We start from the raw sequence: 16,309 nt of genomic DNA, 5'->3' as shown, positions 1-16,309 counted from the left end.
GTATGCTTATTGGATCTTCGTGAGATGCAGTACTGCCTTTTGGCTAAGATCAAGTGTAGTATATGATCTTCGTGAGATGAGTGAATGTCTTCTTTCATTTGGAAAAGTATTTGTCTTTTCATCATTCTCCTGGTCTAGCCTCTATATGACCAAATATCCTTAGTATTTGTCTGTCAAGACATCAAAGATGTATGTTTAAGTCATCAGGACATTTTTGAGTTTTCTCAAATAGAGTATTAGGTGAATTCATCTTTCATTTAATTGTTTTGTCTATTGAGAGGGGAACATCCACTCCAGAATTTGGCCTCAATTTTGGTAATAGGATCATGCTGCTAAGCAGTTGCGTTTGCTTTAGAAGTCTAGGTTTAGTGCAGAAAGATAATGGATCCTATGGTGCTTGTTGGAAGTTATTAGGTATGAATGAAACATACCTCCAAAATCATTGAGCTCGGCAGTTTGATCCATTATTGCAAATTTGTGGTAGTTTTTAACTGCTTTGGTGTGAACTGAAACAGGAAGTTTTGATGAAATTGAGGAGCTTTTTGTGTTGAAAGTATTAGTTCGACATCGTCTCTTGTATGCTGTTTTTAGTGGAGAGATTAGTGTCATTGAGTGCTGGGATGAGCGGATCTTTGGTGTTGATGCACTGTTATTACTTGTCGAGCAAAATCTAGATGGTCATAATCTAATATCTGTTAGGCATCTTGTTGAGGTTCATGTGATGGTTTCCAACTCCCTCTTGGGGATTTGCTTTTGAAGGTGATTACCATTGTTTCTCTGGTATGTTCACCTTTTGGGAGAGATGGTTCTCTATCATTATCACTGCTGCATGATTTTTATTCAAGAGTCGTACTTGTTCCCTTGATACTTTTCCATACATGAAGAAATCACAAACATGGTTCTCTTTACAGTTAGCTGCATTAAAAGGAGAAGCACCTCCTGGACTCCCTTTGAAAGGGGCTGGTCAGGATTCATCTGATGCGCAACCAAAGGTATAAACGATGTTGGATGTTGTTCCTCGGCTATAGAATCTATAATTACATTTGCGTGATAATCTTATCGATAACAGGTCACAAATGGTGGTCTTCCCAAGGTTAGTGATGCACTTTCTGGAGAACTCTGGGAAGTCAAGAAGGAAAGAATACGCAAATGCTCCGTTTATGGGAAAGTACCTGGCTGGGACTTGAGATCTGTGAGTTCCACCATCTGAATATTTATATTGTCTCCTTGATATTGTCTTTGTGATTTTTGATAGATTAGTATGCCATGTATGCTTGCTTGTGTATAAAGAGAAAGGTTGGATTTGCTTCCAATGATTAGGACATGTAGTCATGTAGACATACACATACAAAACTTCTTATGAAATATATCATAAGCATATTCCTTGTAAAAAATAAACATATATTATACACGTAGTGTTGAGTCTCACTTTGGTAGTGGGATGGGGTATTGGTCTCCCTATATGGTCATGTGCAATCCTCACCTCTTGAGCTAGTGTTTAATCCAAATTGGTTTGCAAGTTGCCACAACCATTGCTCGATATTCAGCTTCTGCTCTAGATCGAGCAACCACTTTTTTTTCTTGCTTTCCCAAGACACCAAATTACCTCCTACCACAAAACAATAAACAAATGTAGACCGTCTATCAGAAGGTGAGCCAACCCAATCAACGTCTGCATCCAACAATCTGCTAATGACTCGATCCTCAAAAAGCAATCCTTTGCATGGGGGCTGATTTTATGTATCAGAGAATACGAACAATTGCATCTTAATGAGTATTACACAGAGAGTCCATAAAGTGATTTACTACACTCACAGGAAGGACAATGTCAGGTCGAGTAACTGTGAGATAGTTCAACTTACCAACCAGCCACCTGTACCTTCCAAGATCACTAAGGGGCTCCTTTGTCATGGTAGAAAGTTTAATATCGGGTTCATAAATGTCTAGGGCATACTTACGCTATGAGATGGCAATTCCTGATTTGGACTGCCCGACCTCTATGCGTAAGAAATACTTCTATCTTCCTAGGTCCTTTTTGTGGAAATGCTGAAAGAGATGTTGCTTTCAATTTAATTATACCATCTTCATCCATCTTGTATTGTCCACGGTTCAGAGGCCCAATCCTAGGCTTTGGGGGGGGGGGGGTTGTTGAGTCCCACATCAGTAGAGGGATGGGGGTATTGGTCTCCTTATGGTCTTGGGCAATCCTCACCTCTTGAGTTAGGTTTAAGGTCCATTTCTTTAGCACATAGTATGTTTTGTCTCTTTCTAGTGATTTTTTGATTGGTAAATGTAGTTCATTGATATTCAGTGACAAGTGCTGTAAGATATATACATGAGGAAGTTGCATTACTGACTGTAATGAACTGAAAAAATTAACCATGGGTCCATGGCATCTATGTCATTTGCGATAGCCAGGTTGCACCCAATAAAGAAGTGAGGATATACATCTATGCTTAATGCTAACTACAGATTCCATTTGCCTTGAAAAATCTTACGTTTCTTTCCTTCCAAGCAGTCCACCATATTACTGATCTTTCAAGTTTTCCTGTCTTTCCCAATCTTTTGAAATGCCAGCATTGTAATAGCTCCTTCGTTGTCTTTGGCATGGTCCAAATAACTCCCAGAATGTTGAAAAAGAATATCCAGATCTGGGAGGTGAAAGAGCAATGAAGAAACAAATGATTGACATCCTCATTTTGCTTCTGACAAAGGCAGCACCTGCTGTAGATGTTGATTTCCCTTTTCTAAGATTTTCATGCGTAAGGCTGGCTTCCTTGGTTACGAACCAGGGAAAACGTTCAATTTCCAGTGGTGCTTTGTTTCTCCTGATGCATTTCCAAGTCCAGTTATGAGCAACAGTGGGCCTTAGCTGCTCGTAGCTAGATTTGACAATAAGCATTCCTTTAGCATTGCATTTCCACTGTATAATATCTGTCCTGCAAAGTGAGAGAGGGGTCTTGTGAGGTCTGAGAAGCAATGAACATAAGCTGTCCATTTCTCAGTCATTGATATTGTGCCTAGTCATTATCAATTTCGTGCCACATTGTATAAAGTTGGGTACTGATCCTTTAGGGGTGACTGGTCGAGCCAAATATCTAGCCAGAATCTCGTTTTCCTGCCATCTCCCAAAACTACTGAGGTCTTGGTTTGGAAACAGTCCCAGAGTGTGCTCATATGTCTCCAGAAGCACATGTATTAGGAATTGTGGTTGTTTCATAATCGAAGGGTTGAGAAGCCCATATTTGGTTACAGTAACCTTCGTCCATAAATCCCCTAAAGGTGCCTCCTCACTGTTAAATCTCCAAAGCCATTTATGCTGCAAACTGTATTTTGAGCTCTCAAGTCTTTGATACCCAGACCTCCTCGTCTGAGTGGAGACAGTTTCCCGTTATACCAAATTAAATGTCTTGTTCTCTGTTTCCTTGCCATAAGAAATCTCTTCGTAATTTATCCATCCTTTTTGCCACCCGAATTGACAGAGGGAACAAAGGCATGGTATTTTTTTTTTTTTTTTTGGGGGTGGGGGTAAGTAATCTAACACACTGTTGATTAGTACTAACCTACCCCCAGGGGATAGTTTTTTTGTATAACAAGGAAGTCCAGTAATGTCTTAGCCTTGCTCTTTTGTTTTTGGTGCCCTGCATAAATCATGAAATCTGAAGCAACATGTTACTCAAGTTTGTCCGAAACTTCTTATGCTCTTTGAGTCTATAATTCTGTAAAGTCAGGTTTCCTAGTACGTACCTTGGGCTTTCACTCAGGAGTAGGGGAGGGAACCCGTGGGATTAGGTTGAACTCTCTAGTCAAACTCCGTTGAGAACCTCAAAATGTTCAAGCATTCTGCCACTAGTTTTTTGGATTCCCATATGTCCTTTATCTCTTTGAGTTTTTTCATTCCTTTTGTCACCAGAAACAATAGGGATAAAGTGGGACTTAATTAAGTTGATAATTGATTATTTAAAGCACTTTCACGATTATAAAAAGTTGTCTCCATTATCTTTTGCTGCTTCTTTTTTATTCTATATTTTTGGGGATACACAATTGTTTCTCATTATATTTTTCGAATACAGTTGTTTCCCAATATCAAATTATGTTTTTCTCTGAAGTAGCAGCTGACGTGCTTAAATTCTGGTTTCATTTAGTTCATTGTCAAGAGTGGTGATGACTGCAGACAGGAGCATCTTGCTGTACAACTTATCTCCCACTTCTACGGTAGGTATCTTGGATTCAAGATCCTCCATTTTTGTAATTTTTTGTTTCCGTTGTAGGTTATCTGTTTTTATTTTATTTTATTTTGGGGTACCCTTTTTAGATAGCTTTGACTTCTTTTCTTCAATTTTTCGTCTGAATGAACCCAATGTAACTTTTGGCAGAAGGGGAAATTTAAGGAGTGAGGATCTACTATATGACTAGGAGAGGGGAGCGCTCATTATAAATGTTCCCCGAGTTATTACTAAGTTATTGAATTGAATTTACTAGAGGTCTAGAACTCTTCCCCTGTACATGAACAGTTATAGATGAGAAAGCAGATGGGCCCAGTTGTCATGTAACTCATTTCTGCTTTATTAGTTTTTGTATTTGTTTTTTCATGCTACAGCACTTGAATAGGGTCTTCAACTTGATTCTGTTCAAAAAGTGAATTGTGAATTGTTTTTGGATGCAGAATTATTTTTGTAGCAAAATTTCTTGGATTTTTACTCTGAAATATATTCAACACTAAGACCTTAAAGTTAAAAGGTAAAATTTTGATGCAGGAAATTTCCAAAAAACAAATAAATAAGCAATTTGGAAATAATAACATTCAGGGATATTTAGGCAAAGTTCTGACATATGGTCAGGAAACAAATGTAGAACAGCGCAAAGTAAATATACTAATCTAGTAATAAATAGAACTAATTCGTAAAAGAAACCATAAGAAAGGAAATAATTTAAGAAATTTGATGAGTACAAACTTTGCCTAGAGAAAAGACTGATGAATTCAAGAATTTAAATCTTGCATATTACACATATATTGTACTATGTGATGAAAGTTCTAAAATATTTGGTTAGCAAAGCCATATGTCCGAGTAACATTTGTTTTTACGTTGTCCTTAAGCAAGAGGAGGTTAGGCTATCTGAGGACTTATTCAGTTAACGATCTTCTATCATTGAGGTTTTCTCCATTTTTCTTTAAGTAACGTGAGAATGTGCACTCAAGGGTGTACCTTAGCTGTAATTGAGGTGGGCAAAAACAATCAAAGGCCAGGTTTCAAATCCCAACAGAGAAAAAGATGTTAGGCAATTTCTTTCAATCTGCCTAAGCCTTGTGAGCAAAGTTACCTTGTACTTGTTTTGGTGGGCGGTAGTGGATGCCCGTGTGGAATAGTTGAGGTGTGCGCATGTTGGACCGAGCACCACCATTATAATTAGCCTATTTTTTAGCGGATATTCAACCTTGCTTTTAGGCCTCACAGTTTAAGTTGGGGTTTGTGTTGGAAGGTTGATTCAGCAGGGATATATATTTTACTTATAGGTATCAGTCACATAGTTTATTTACTTGTCTGATGTTGACCAATAGGCTTTATGATATCCTACAAGTCGATCTTCACCAAGACTTTGGACTTGCATTTATTTTTCTTGAGCTCTTTTATTGGGTAATGAGACACACAGTCCTCTTATGTGAACTCCTGTCTTAGTGAAGGCTGTCTTTCCACAAGCAATTTAGAACTCTTGATATTCTGGTAAATATCATATTTAATTCACATTAAACTGATGCTTCACAAAGTTTTATAAAACAATGAATAGTATTAATGAATGAAATTCAGAAAATGATTTTTGGTAATATTTGGTAAAAATTCTTTGGTTTCACATTATGTGTCAGTTACCTTATTTGTTATCGAAGTTATTTGTTCAGTATTTTACATCTTTACTAGCTCACAAGAAGGCTTCTGTTCCTTCCCAATATACTTTCAAAAGTTAATAGGAGTAGTACTTTCTGCCGAAAGAGTGATCTCATTTTATGTTTTTCGTCGTCCTGCAATTGTTAGGTTTATAGCTAGGCTTTCATTCCTAGATACGCCAATGTCAGTGGAGATTCATGTTGTTGCTGTTGACCTTTAATATTGTTTTATGCTCTCAAGGATTACGTGCTCATATTGTTTGAGTATTTTGAAATGGTAGATATCTTCCAGGAAGCTGGTCTGCCGCTTTGGTTGCGTCCTTATGAAGTCTTAGTTACATCCTCTTACACTGCACTAATTGAAACAATTCCAGATACGGTAACTTATGTTAGCTTTTTCTTGATAACCTGAGCATTCTTTATTTTGCTGCGGATATTCTTGATAGCAGTTTTGATCATTGTTTTGCAGGCCTCAATTCATTCTATTAAAAGTAGATTTCCTGACATCACAAGTCTACATGACTTTTATGTTGCCAAGTATCAGGAGAATTCTCCAACTTTTAAGCTCGCCCAGGTAAAAATCGTGATGAAAAAAGTTTGTAGCCTTTGTGCTTTACTACTGTCTCTTTTGAATTTCTCAAGGGTGCCTTCAATTTATCCTTTCCCCGTCTTTATCGGATGTAAATGTACTAAAGCAATCCACAACGTGTTTATATTCTATGTTTGAACTTTTAGATAACTATCTTCCTTGTCCAATCAAAGCATGATTAGAGCTTGTTAGAAGCGTTACTGAACCAAGGCAAGAGGAAAAAGTATGATACAAAGGTTCTACAATATTCCAAGATGAAAGTATGATAAAAACTGCTAACTAAGTGATGTGGAAATGAATAGTGCTCATGGGGATACTCAAGCCGAAGGCTATTAGAAGATGGTAAAAAGAAAATTGAGTGTTTTCCCCACTATACACTAACCTTTGCATTTGTCCAAAATTTCCACTCTGATGAGTATTGTGCCTCGTCATTTTGGAGAAAAAGGAATCCTAATATTCCTTGTTTATGCCTCTTTCTTGCTCTTTTCCACTTATATCTTCTTCTCCTTTATCAATTCAACACTTTCTCCAACTTGTCCCCCCTCCTTCTCTGACAGTCCTTTTACACTCCGCCCTTCAATTTCTACCACTTTCCTCTACCATCAATATTATATTGCCCTCGCTGCAGACCTTTGCATTGGACCTCTCCTCCTTCCCCTACCCTGCCTCGTCATCCCCCTCATCTAGGACTGGTCAAGTAGTGCTAGATGCATCCGATATTGCAATTTCTTGTTGCCAAGGGGATAGTTGAGTGGTTGAAGCAAGGAGTAACAATGTGGAGGTCACAGATTTGAATTCCAACTAAATCACTCAGTATGACATCATCTGCTCCAGCCTTGTGCTGATTTTTCATTGTAGGTTGTCTGGTGGATTAGTTGAGGTGTGCACAAGTTGGCTTGAGCAGCAACACGATCATTAAAAAGTACTATTAGCAAGTTATTGTATTTTAAGATTCGTCAACAAAATATTCTTACAGTTCATTTAATACCCTATTGGGTTCAGCAGCTGTACTCTGAGTAGCTCTCCAACTTATTCATAGACCTTTCACCATGCAAATCCTGCACTTCACTCTATGCAGAGTTCAGAGTTATTTGTCATTTCTATTATCCCCAGTTACATGCCACCTAACCCTGTACCTATTATGTCACGTTTCCATTCAAGTTGAACATACTGTGAGCAAACATTTCTGTTTTTTTCCCCTCTTTTTCGGGGTTTAGTTTCCTCCAGAGGATCCTTCATGTTAGGGGCTTGAAAATGTTGAAAGGTTTAAATGCTGTAAAATGAGTATTAAGAGGTAGAGTCCAAGTGTTAACTAAACGTGATAAGCATTATGAAACGAGGGATCATTGGCTGAGTGAAGCGAACGACTTCGGAAAAGTCTGCATAGCGAACGAATCGAACATTAATACATCTTTTTTCCTTCTTCTCTGGTGCGCAATACTCTGCTTTTACTGGTTTTATTTACCTGTTTCTCTCGTGTTTCTTTTATGTTCATTTTTTTTTCCAGTCACACCATGCTTATCTTTGAACACTCCTGATATATTGTTCAAAACATTTTGTTATGGTGGAGAGATGAAAAGACCAATCTAGCTTCCTCATTCTATTGATTTCTCATAAAGAAAGGGAAGAAATATTTTGTCACTCGATGTTGGACTTCCACAGTGGTAGTAATTGTTCCTGCTGTTAGAGAAATTGCTTGTTTGTTGCTTGAGGCCTGGGTGTGAGGCAAAAGAACTAATAACTTTTTTTTGGTAAAAATGTGATTACCACGCCTGGGTAATTGAATATCATGATTTTTAATTCTATTTTACTTTTGTTTCTTCATGGTGCCTGTTATCTTTTGTGCGAGTCCTCTTCTACCACTATTCTGCTTTTGGACTTTTCTCTTATGTCACTTTTTTACTTTCTTGCTATTAACAAAAAAAATTATTTATTTTCGTGTTTGTTCTCTATCTCGTTTTTATTTTGCAATTCTTGGTTTATAGACTCATTGTTAGGAAAATAATAAATGATTCTTGCAACTAAAGCTAGACCTTAGTACAATCCTAAAGCAGTTATTCCTTGTTCCATCGAATGTATCTTCCAGTGATCCTGTTGGGTTTATTGAACTTACAGTTTAATGATATTCATTTTGGGTTGGGTGTGATGTAGTCATTGTCGAATATTGGATAACGAATGTAATGATGTTTGTTACACTTTTAATGTTTGTAATCTTTGTATTTGAAAATTATGCACGTTACTTCAAAGAAGTACTCCCTCCGGTCCAATTTAATTGATTTTTTGGTTGTTTTCACATATATTAAGAAATTCACCTTTTAACAATAATTAACAATGAAATTGACCATATTAACCTTAATTTGTTCATTGGAAATACAAGGGCAACTTTGGAAAAAATAAGTTAATTCCTTCTTGATAGCTGAAAAAATCAAATATTGTGGACCACTATAAAAAGGCCAAAAAATCAATTAAAGTGGACCAGAGGGAGTATGTGCTTCATTTCTCGTTTCTCGTTCGCCTGGAGGCTTATTGCTTTTTTGCTACTCGCTTTAAAAATACTGGAATGCAAGAACTGTTGTAGTTTGGGGGACTCCTGTGCACTTCACTTTGGACTGTCGTAGTTTGGGGGACTCCTGTGCACTTCACCTTGGAACATAATAGAAGTGCGAATATTATGAGGGTGATGGTCCTTGTTGATTATGTTTTCATTTATGTTTATTGTTTCTGAACTGTTGTTTCGTGTAACAAGTGCGAAAGAAAAGTTTTATGGGTACGTCCAGCAGACTAGTGAACTTTACGAGTCTTTTGAAGATCGATGCTCGAGAAGCTATGAAATGAAGTTTTGCAATGAGGAATTTGTCTAAATTCCATATTTAACAAGTAGTATTTTGTTCGGAGAACCTCAAAGAAAATATGCTGTATATGTCTCCATTGTTAAGTTCAAGAAACGGGAATGAATAAAAGAAGACGGAAACTCTTGTCAGATATATCAGAAGGCTGAACTGTGTGCTCTAGTCAATGACTGGAACAGGTTTACTAAATTAAGTTGTATCTTCGTTATCAAGCCTTTCCTTTTCTGAGGGCTTTTCTCTTGGGAAATAGTTTGGATGATAAGTTGTGCTTCCTAATAGTTTTTTACCTGCTTCATTATGTAATTCTTGCTGTATAGTTAAGGATCTCTCTCTTATGTTTTGCTGAGTCGCATTTCTATTTCCTTTACATGATTTTACTTGGGCTTGGGACTTGTAAAATAAAAAGACTCCTTATTTTTATCCATCTTTATTTCTTTTACATGCAGAGAAATTTTGTCGAAAGCATGGCTGGGTATTCTCTGGTTTGCTACCTTTTGCAGGTGAACTGGATGGCTTCTCTCTGTATAACTTTGCGTTTTTCTTTGTTTAATCTGATGATTGCAAGAAGAAGCATAAGACACCGATCATATATTTCTGTTGTCAGCAGATGCTTCTATCTCTAATATTTCTGTTGTCAGCAGATGCTTCTATCTCTAATATGTATCACTGAGATAGTTCCATTTTACATGGGCTGCATGCTAGCCATATCTTTTGAGTATTTAATGCAAATCTTTATTCTCTTTGTGTGCCCCTGTACCCATAAAAATTGGAAAAAGAGAGATGAAAGTTGGAAAAAAGTGTGTGGGAAAAAAAAAGTCTAAATGTAAATGCTGACACAATGTCTCTAAAAATGATTAGACTGCATATCCTACATGAACTTAAATTGTAACAATTGGGATATCTGGGCTTACTACAATTAGAAAAAGTCAAGCATGTTTTTTTATGACATTTGCTCTTGATAATAGACATAAAGAAATGTGATAGTTGTCTATCACCTTTTTTTGGATAAAGTGACAATTGTTTTGATCAAACAGTAACTCTTGGTATACTATTGGTAAACAAAAGTTGAGAACCTATACAAAAATATGATGTTCTACATAAAGTCAGAAAGTACCAGACATCTACGCTAACAGGGACTCCGTGGGTGCACTGAATTTACGAAGAAACATAAGCTTCCTCTCATCTATACAACAGTGCCACTCCCCTTCCCTAGGCTGTCCAGTTTTTTTTTCCTCTACAGTACCACATTAGTGCAAGGAGTTGCATTCCGTTCTCTGCATCCTCTTTGCCCTCTCTTGAAGGCCTAGCAACAACATATCTTTGATGGTGGCCGGCATTGAGCAATGTATACTAAACAGGTTCAGTATGGTCCACCATACGATGGCTGTCACTGTCCGTAACTTCCATATGGAATTTAATGTGAGAGAAAATTGAAACTGCTGATCGGAAAATAAAATTTGCATAGAATGCAAGAAATCCTTAGAGCTGGAATGGAAGAGCTAGAACACAGTCAAATAGCGGAAGATGGAGAAGCAGGGATATTATGGCCTTGCATACCCTGAACCGATTAGGTTTCTTCATAACGGTAGATAAAGTGGTGCCGTTGTTATTCAAAGAGGATAAAGAATATGACATGCCGCGGTGTGTTGTATGTGGGTGTATGACCCAAAAGTTGGTTTTCCTGTTTTCCAAGGAAAATTCTTCATGACTTCCCTTTCTAGTTCAAATTCAATAACTCAAATAATTGTGATTTATGACAATCATAATGGTTGTATGGTATTGGTTGGTCATTTGAAAAGAAAGGAATCTCAGACGTTTCGGAGGCAAAAGGAAGAGTTCACAAACTGAAGTTCAATTTCTTTTCCCTCTTAGCTTTTGGTGCAATATGCAGATTGTATATGGTGTGGATAGCTCTTAGATTTCCTCAGTTACCTCTCACATTAGACTAGTAGGAACTGATTTTTTGTAAGGTTCGTGGATATGAAAATAGATAAACTTGTAAGGATATCATGATGTAACGCACAACAGAATCTTTGTGCTCCTTTTGTTTCAATAAGATGTTCACTTACCTATCAAGAAAAATAATGGTTGTATGCTATTTAAGGTGTAACATAGCACGAGTGTGTGTAGTGAGTTATTTCGTACTCGCGTTTGGCACGCTTAAAGTCACTTGTCTTTCACCGTTAAAATGTCTGTTGTGCCAATGGTTTAGGAAATGTGCATGATTAAAGTCTGTTCTTGTTTCCTTATTTTTCTTTGATTTTTCTTAGGGTGTGTTTGTTATGGAGGAAAATGAGTAGTTTTATCACTTGTTTTCCCATGTTTGGTTGGTGAATGGAAAACTTTTCCCGGAAAATACTTTTTAGTGTTTGGTTAGGTTAGTGAGTAGAATTTTTTTTTTGTAAAATATATAAGTTAGGCAAACGCTATGGGATGGGGGTGGAGGAGGGGGTTGGGGGTGGTGGGGCTGTGGGCTGGGGTGGGTTGGGGAATAGGATGGGAAAGGTTGAAAAAGAATTTTGGAAAATGTTTTCCCTCCTAATTGGAGGAAAATGAATTCATGAGAAAAATATTTTTTTAAAACATTTAAGCCAACCAAACATGGAAAATATTTTTCTGAAAAACATTTTTCTTCATACCAAACACACCCTTAATGTGGATACTATGAATGTCTTCATTATTAGCTTTGCTAGTACAGTAGGTATCGCAATGATTACCAGCCGTTCTGCTTCTGTTGCTAGATAAAGGATCGACACAACGGAAATCTTCTATTGGATGAAGAAGGACATATCATACACATCGACTTTGGTTTCATGCTATCTAATTCACCTGGTGGCGTAAATTTCGAAAGTGCACCATTTAAATTAACCCGCGAACTCCTTGAGGTATATGCTACTGAAGAATCTCGTGTCTTAACTTTTTATTTCTACCCTTGTTATTTTATATTCTGAAGGTGTTGATACAGTTTCTGAACATATATTTTTGGTTGATTTGTGCTAGATCATGGATTCTGATGCTGAAGGAGTTCCAAGCGAGTTCTTTGATTATTTCAAAGTAATATATTGTTCACTGAGATTTTATTTTGTATTTGGACTTCTTTTTCTATTCTTTGTGCTTTATGCTTTTTTATTTCCTGCCTTCAGGTTCTATGCATCCAAGGGTTTCTCACATGTCGGAAGCACGCAGAGCGTATAATTCTTCTTGTTGAGATGCTACAGGTAGCCGCTCATATACAGTTTCAGCTGCTAATTTTCATACATGTTTAAAATTATATGTAAAATCTTTGTTTCTCATGTGTGGAATTTTCCAACATAGGGCGGAATGGGGACTGGGGGGCATTTTCTAGAGCTAGGAAAGAATTTCGGGAAATGTCATGTAGTTCTAACGCTGCTAGAGCTTCCCATTTTTCAGTATCTTAGACATTCAGATGTGGCAGGTTGAGCCTTTACCAAGGAATGACTATTTCTCCAACTTTATTCTTTTTAATCTTTTTTTTTTTATTAAGTAAAGATTTTATTATAACTGGTACCAAGATGGTACATAGAAAAAGTACAAGACCAGACTACACCTCTTACTTAATTCATACTACATATTTTCTCCTAATAAGTGCAAAAAATCCAAATACTGGTCCATCTCATCTAACTATAAAACCAGAAATACAAATTTTTAATGCATTTGTTTTTTACTCTGGTAATATGCAGCCTCTTCCCCTCAAATCTCCTAATAAGTGCAAAAAATCCAAATACTGGTCCATCTCATCTAACTATAAAACCAGAAATACAAATTTTTAATGCATTTGTTTTTTACTCTGGTAATATGCAGCCTCTTCCCCTCAAATCTTGCTTTATTTCGCTCCAGGCATAATGTCCACATTATGCAGTTGGGAATAGTTTTCCATATTAGCTTTAAGCTCCTTTTCACTCTCTGGGATTGCCACACTTCCATATTAACTTTTTTTTTTTTGATGACCGAGAAATCAGTCTGGGGCCGATCCTTTGGACCAACCGCAGCCTTCGAAACTCGGTGGATAATGGGCCCGCCCCTCTACCCTTCTCCACTTAAATACCAGGCTTTGCTTTGCATGGTGTGAGGGCTTGAACTTGTGACCTAAGACACAAATATGGGGGCCACTTCCATATTAACTTTATTCCTTTTAATCTCTACAATACCATCGAAGATGCAGTATAAAATATGGTAATGCTAGTTGATATCCGAAATTTAATATATTTCTTTGACTTGCCACATAAATCAAGAGAAGATCTGAAGATGTTAGTGTTTAGTATCAAAGAACCATGTGTTTGGAGCATCACTTTTCTTCTTCTTAATTAAGATTTTATAACTGTGAGAAACAGAATCGAGAAGCCAAAAATATAGCCTTGTATTTATTCAACATGTCTGCCATTTGTGTGTCACAAATTGGCAGGAGAGGAGGAAAAGTTAATCTCACATTCATATAGTATATTGTATTCATAGAGAAAATTTAATACAGTTATAGTTCGTTTATTGGGAAAAGCGTTTTGAGACTTCCAAAGATTAAAAATAGTCTACAACAAAGAAATTATTTTTTCGCTAAAAGAGAGTGATTGCGATATACTAGGCGAGGAAGGAGGATCTCCCCATGGTATTCATTAGCTTAGAGAAAGCATATGATAGAGTGTGCCCTTCTGGTGCACCCATGATACTCCTTTTTATATGGAGGATTGGGTGTCATTCGTGGAAAACCAGTCTTTTAGGTTTTCTACTTTTTTTTGGTATACCTCTTGTATAAGGGCGCTTATTTTGCGCTCACATGAATAAAACTTATTGCTTTATCAAAAGAAGTCTCTCTAGCCGAGGGTCTATCGGAAACAACCTCTCTACCCTTCCCATGGTGGGGGTAAGGTCTGCGTACACTTTACCCTTCCCAGACCCCACTTGTGGGAACTCACTGGGTTTGTTGTTGTTGAACTTTATCAAAAGAAGTGCGGAGAAAAATGTCCTTTCATGGTGCTTGAAAAGGAAGGAATTCAAAGAAGTATCATATAGGATATGTATGAGGGATTAGTGACAAGTGTGACGACAGAAGGAGGAGATTTAAAGGCGGTTCCTATAACCATTTCTTTAGATCAAGGATCTACCTAAACCTCTGCTTGTTTGTTTTGGCTATGAATGAGCTAACTATTGTATCACTGATTGAGTTACTAAGCATACTTGTTCAGTCAAACAAGTTTTCGTCGTTATGGAATTGATACATTAATCTCCTTGGGATAACACAGAATTTGTTTTCCCTCTATCTTCATATCAGGATTCTGGTTATCCTTGTTTCAAGGGTGGTCCCCGAACAATTCAGAACCTAAGAAAGAGATTTCATCTTAGTTTAACAGAAGAGGTTTGTTACTGGTACATAACTTCATTAGTTTTTTTAATTTTTATCATCCAAATGGTCATGATGCCCTCTTTGTTTTTGCCAGCAATGTGTTTCCTTGGTACTTTCTTTGATTAGCAGTAGCTTGGATGCATGGCGTACTCGCCAATATGATTATTATCAGAGGGTCTTAAATGGGATATTATGAGGTCAAATTGAGTTATCCACCACGAAAGGTGACGATATGTGTGAAGAGAGAGTATCACTAACTTGTTTGCTAAGAGGTGCTTGGTTGGGAAAGAGCAATTCTCTGATGCAGTCGGAAATTAAAGGATTGCTGTCTTGCCATTTGCCTCTCTTCTGAGGAATTTGTAATTGTACCTCCGGATGTTGTATGAAATGTACCACATGCAAGCTCTCCAAGAGTTTTAATTTCTAGTTTCACTCAATTTTCAAGATTATTGGACAAAGGCAAGGGTGTCTCAAGAATCGAGATTTTGTCAAGTATACCCATCTGTGGGTACATACTGTACAGAGCTGTGTACGAGATGCGACAGAGGTGGCTAGCTGACAGAACGCCGGATAAAGCTGTTGGGATTGTTTGAATTTCATGAGTTTGCTGATAGGTTGTGGTGCAGCATGAAATTTGGTTTGTACAATAGCTTCTTTGCTTTCGATTTTGGTTTTCATTCTTTTTTTCTTTTTCTTTTGGCAAAAAGCATTACCTAGATAGCAGCATAGGGAAATCGCAGCCTCTGCTATTTCTTGATTTTCAGTCTTTGATTCTTTCTGTGAAGCAGCAGAGTTGTATTGTATCATATCTTTTGTTGACCACAGCTCTTCATAGTGAAATTTATAACCCCTTTTGTGTTTACAGTATTTTATTTTCATTCTCCAGTTCAAGAACTTATAAAATTTCTCTTCTAACATCTTCTCATAGCTTAAGGCGTTGGTTTGGTTTGCAGATTGGATATAAGGTTTTACCTGATTCAATCGAGGATTGTAATACTTCAACATTATTTTGGTTTCGAGTGCTAGTGTTGAGGTTTAGAAGAACTATAATACCAGGGCATCATGCAAGAGTTCGGTTGAGTTTTAGTCCTTGGTTTGCTTCATGAAAAATGGAATATGTGAAAAATTTGAATCCATGTGTCGACATCTGTCCAGCCCGCTTTTATTTTGTTTTTTCACATCTTTTATTTTATTAGAAAATAGAAGATATAAGTATGAAGTAAAATTCTTGCATGATGATCTATAAAACGCTCAACCACTGGGAATAGACTAAAATAATGGAATTTAAATCTTAGTGAGGTTCGTATGGTTTGCAAATAAGTTATATTTGAATTATAATATGGAAATTATAACACGGGGAATAATATTAATAGAATTATTTAGTGAATATGCTTTTATTGTAGATGTTTGATTTATTGGATTGAAAGGGGGTACATTCGGTATAATATAAAAGATGATTTTGGGTTTTACAATTAGCAAACTTGGATAACGTTTGTCTTCTTTAAGAAATTTGGGTCAGCAGCTCTGGAGGGTACTTTTGTTATTTGATTATAATGTGAGAATTATTATACGAGAACTAGATGATGTTTATTCAGTGGATATACTTTATTGTAGATGTTTGATCCATAGGATAA

General features: G+C 36.9%; 1 protein-coding gene across 2 annotated transcripts in view; it reads left to right on the top strand.

Moving 5' to 3' along the window:
- Nucleotides 1-15,537, top strand: part of LOC107817063 (phosphatidylinositol 4-kinase beta 1) — a 37,906-nt gene extending 22,369 nt beyond the window's left edge. Inside the window, exons 6-16 of one of the 2 annotated variants that reach the window (XR_012696479.1) lie at nt 912-992; nt 1,070-1,192; nt 4,146-4,215; nt 6,174-6,260; nt 6,351-6,455; nt 9,766-9,819; nt 12,061-12,204; nt 12,320-12,373; nt 12,463-12,537; nt 14,604-14,687; nt 14,770-15,537. Coding sequence is in view for 1 of the 2 variants with exons in the window: in XM_075224948.1 (XP_075081049.1) it covers nt 912-992; nt 1,070-1,192; nt 4,146-4,215; nt 6,163-6,260; nt 6,351-6,455; nt 9,766-9,819; nt 12,061-12,204; nt 12,320-12,373; nt 12,463-12,537; nt 14,604-14,687; nt 14,770-14,871 (990 nt within the window). In the remaining variant the exon portion in view is untranslated. Of the gene's footprint in view, nt 1-911; nt 993-1,069; nt 1,193-4,145; nt 4,216-6,162; nt 6,261-6,350; nt 6,456-9,765; nt 9,820-12,060; nt 12,205-12,319; nt 12,374-12,462; nt 12,538-14,603; nt 14,688-14,769 lie in introns of both variants that reach the window. The other variant, XM_075224948.1, reaches the window with a different exon arrangement.
- Nucleotides 15,538-16,309: the final 772 nt, after the last annotated feature.

Source organism: Nicotiana tabacum, chromosome 11 (assembly GCF_000715075.1).
Source record: "Nicotiana tabacum cultivar K326 chromosome 11, ASM71507v2, whole genome shotgun sequence".
Classification (NCBI taxonomy): Eukaryota; Viridiplantae; Streptophyta; class Magnoliopsida; order Solanales; family Solanaceae; genus Nicotiana; species Nicotiana tabacum.
Note: the sequence above shows the minus strand (reverse complement) of the source record. Positions and strands in the feature narration are given on the sequence as shown.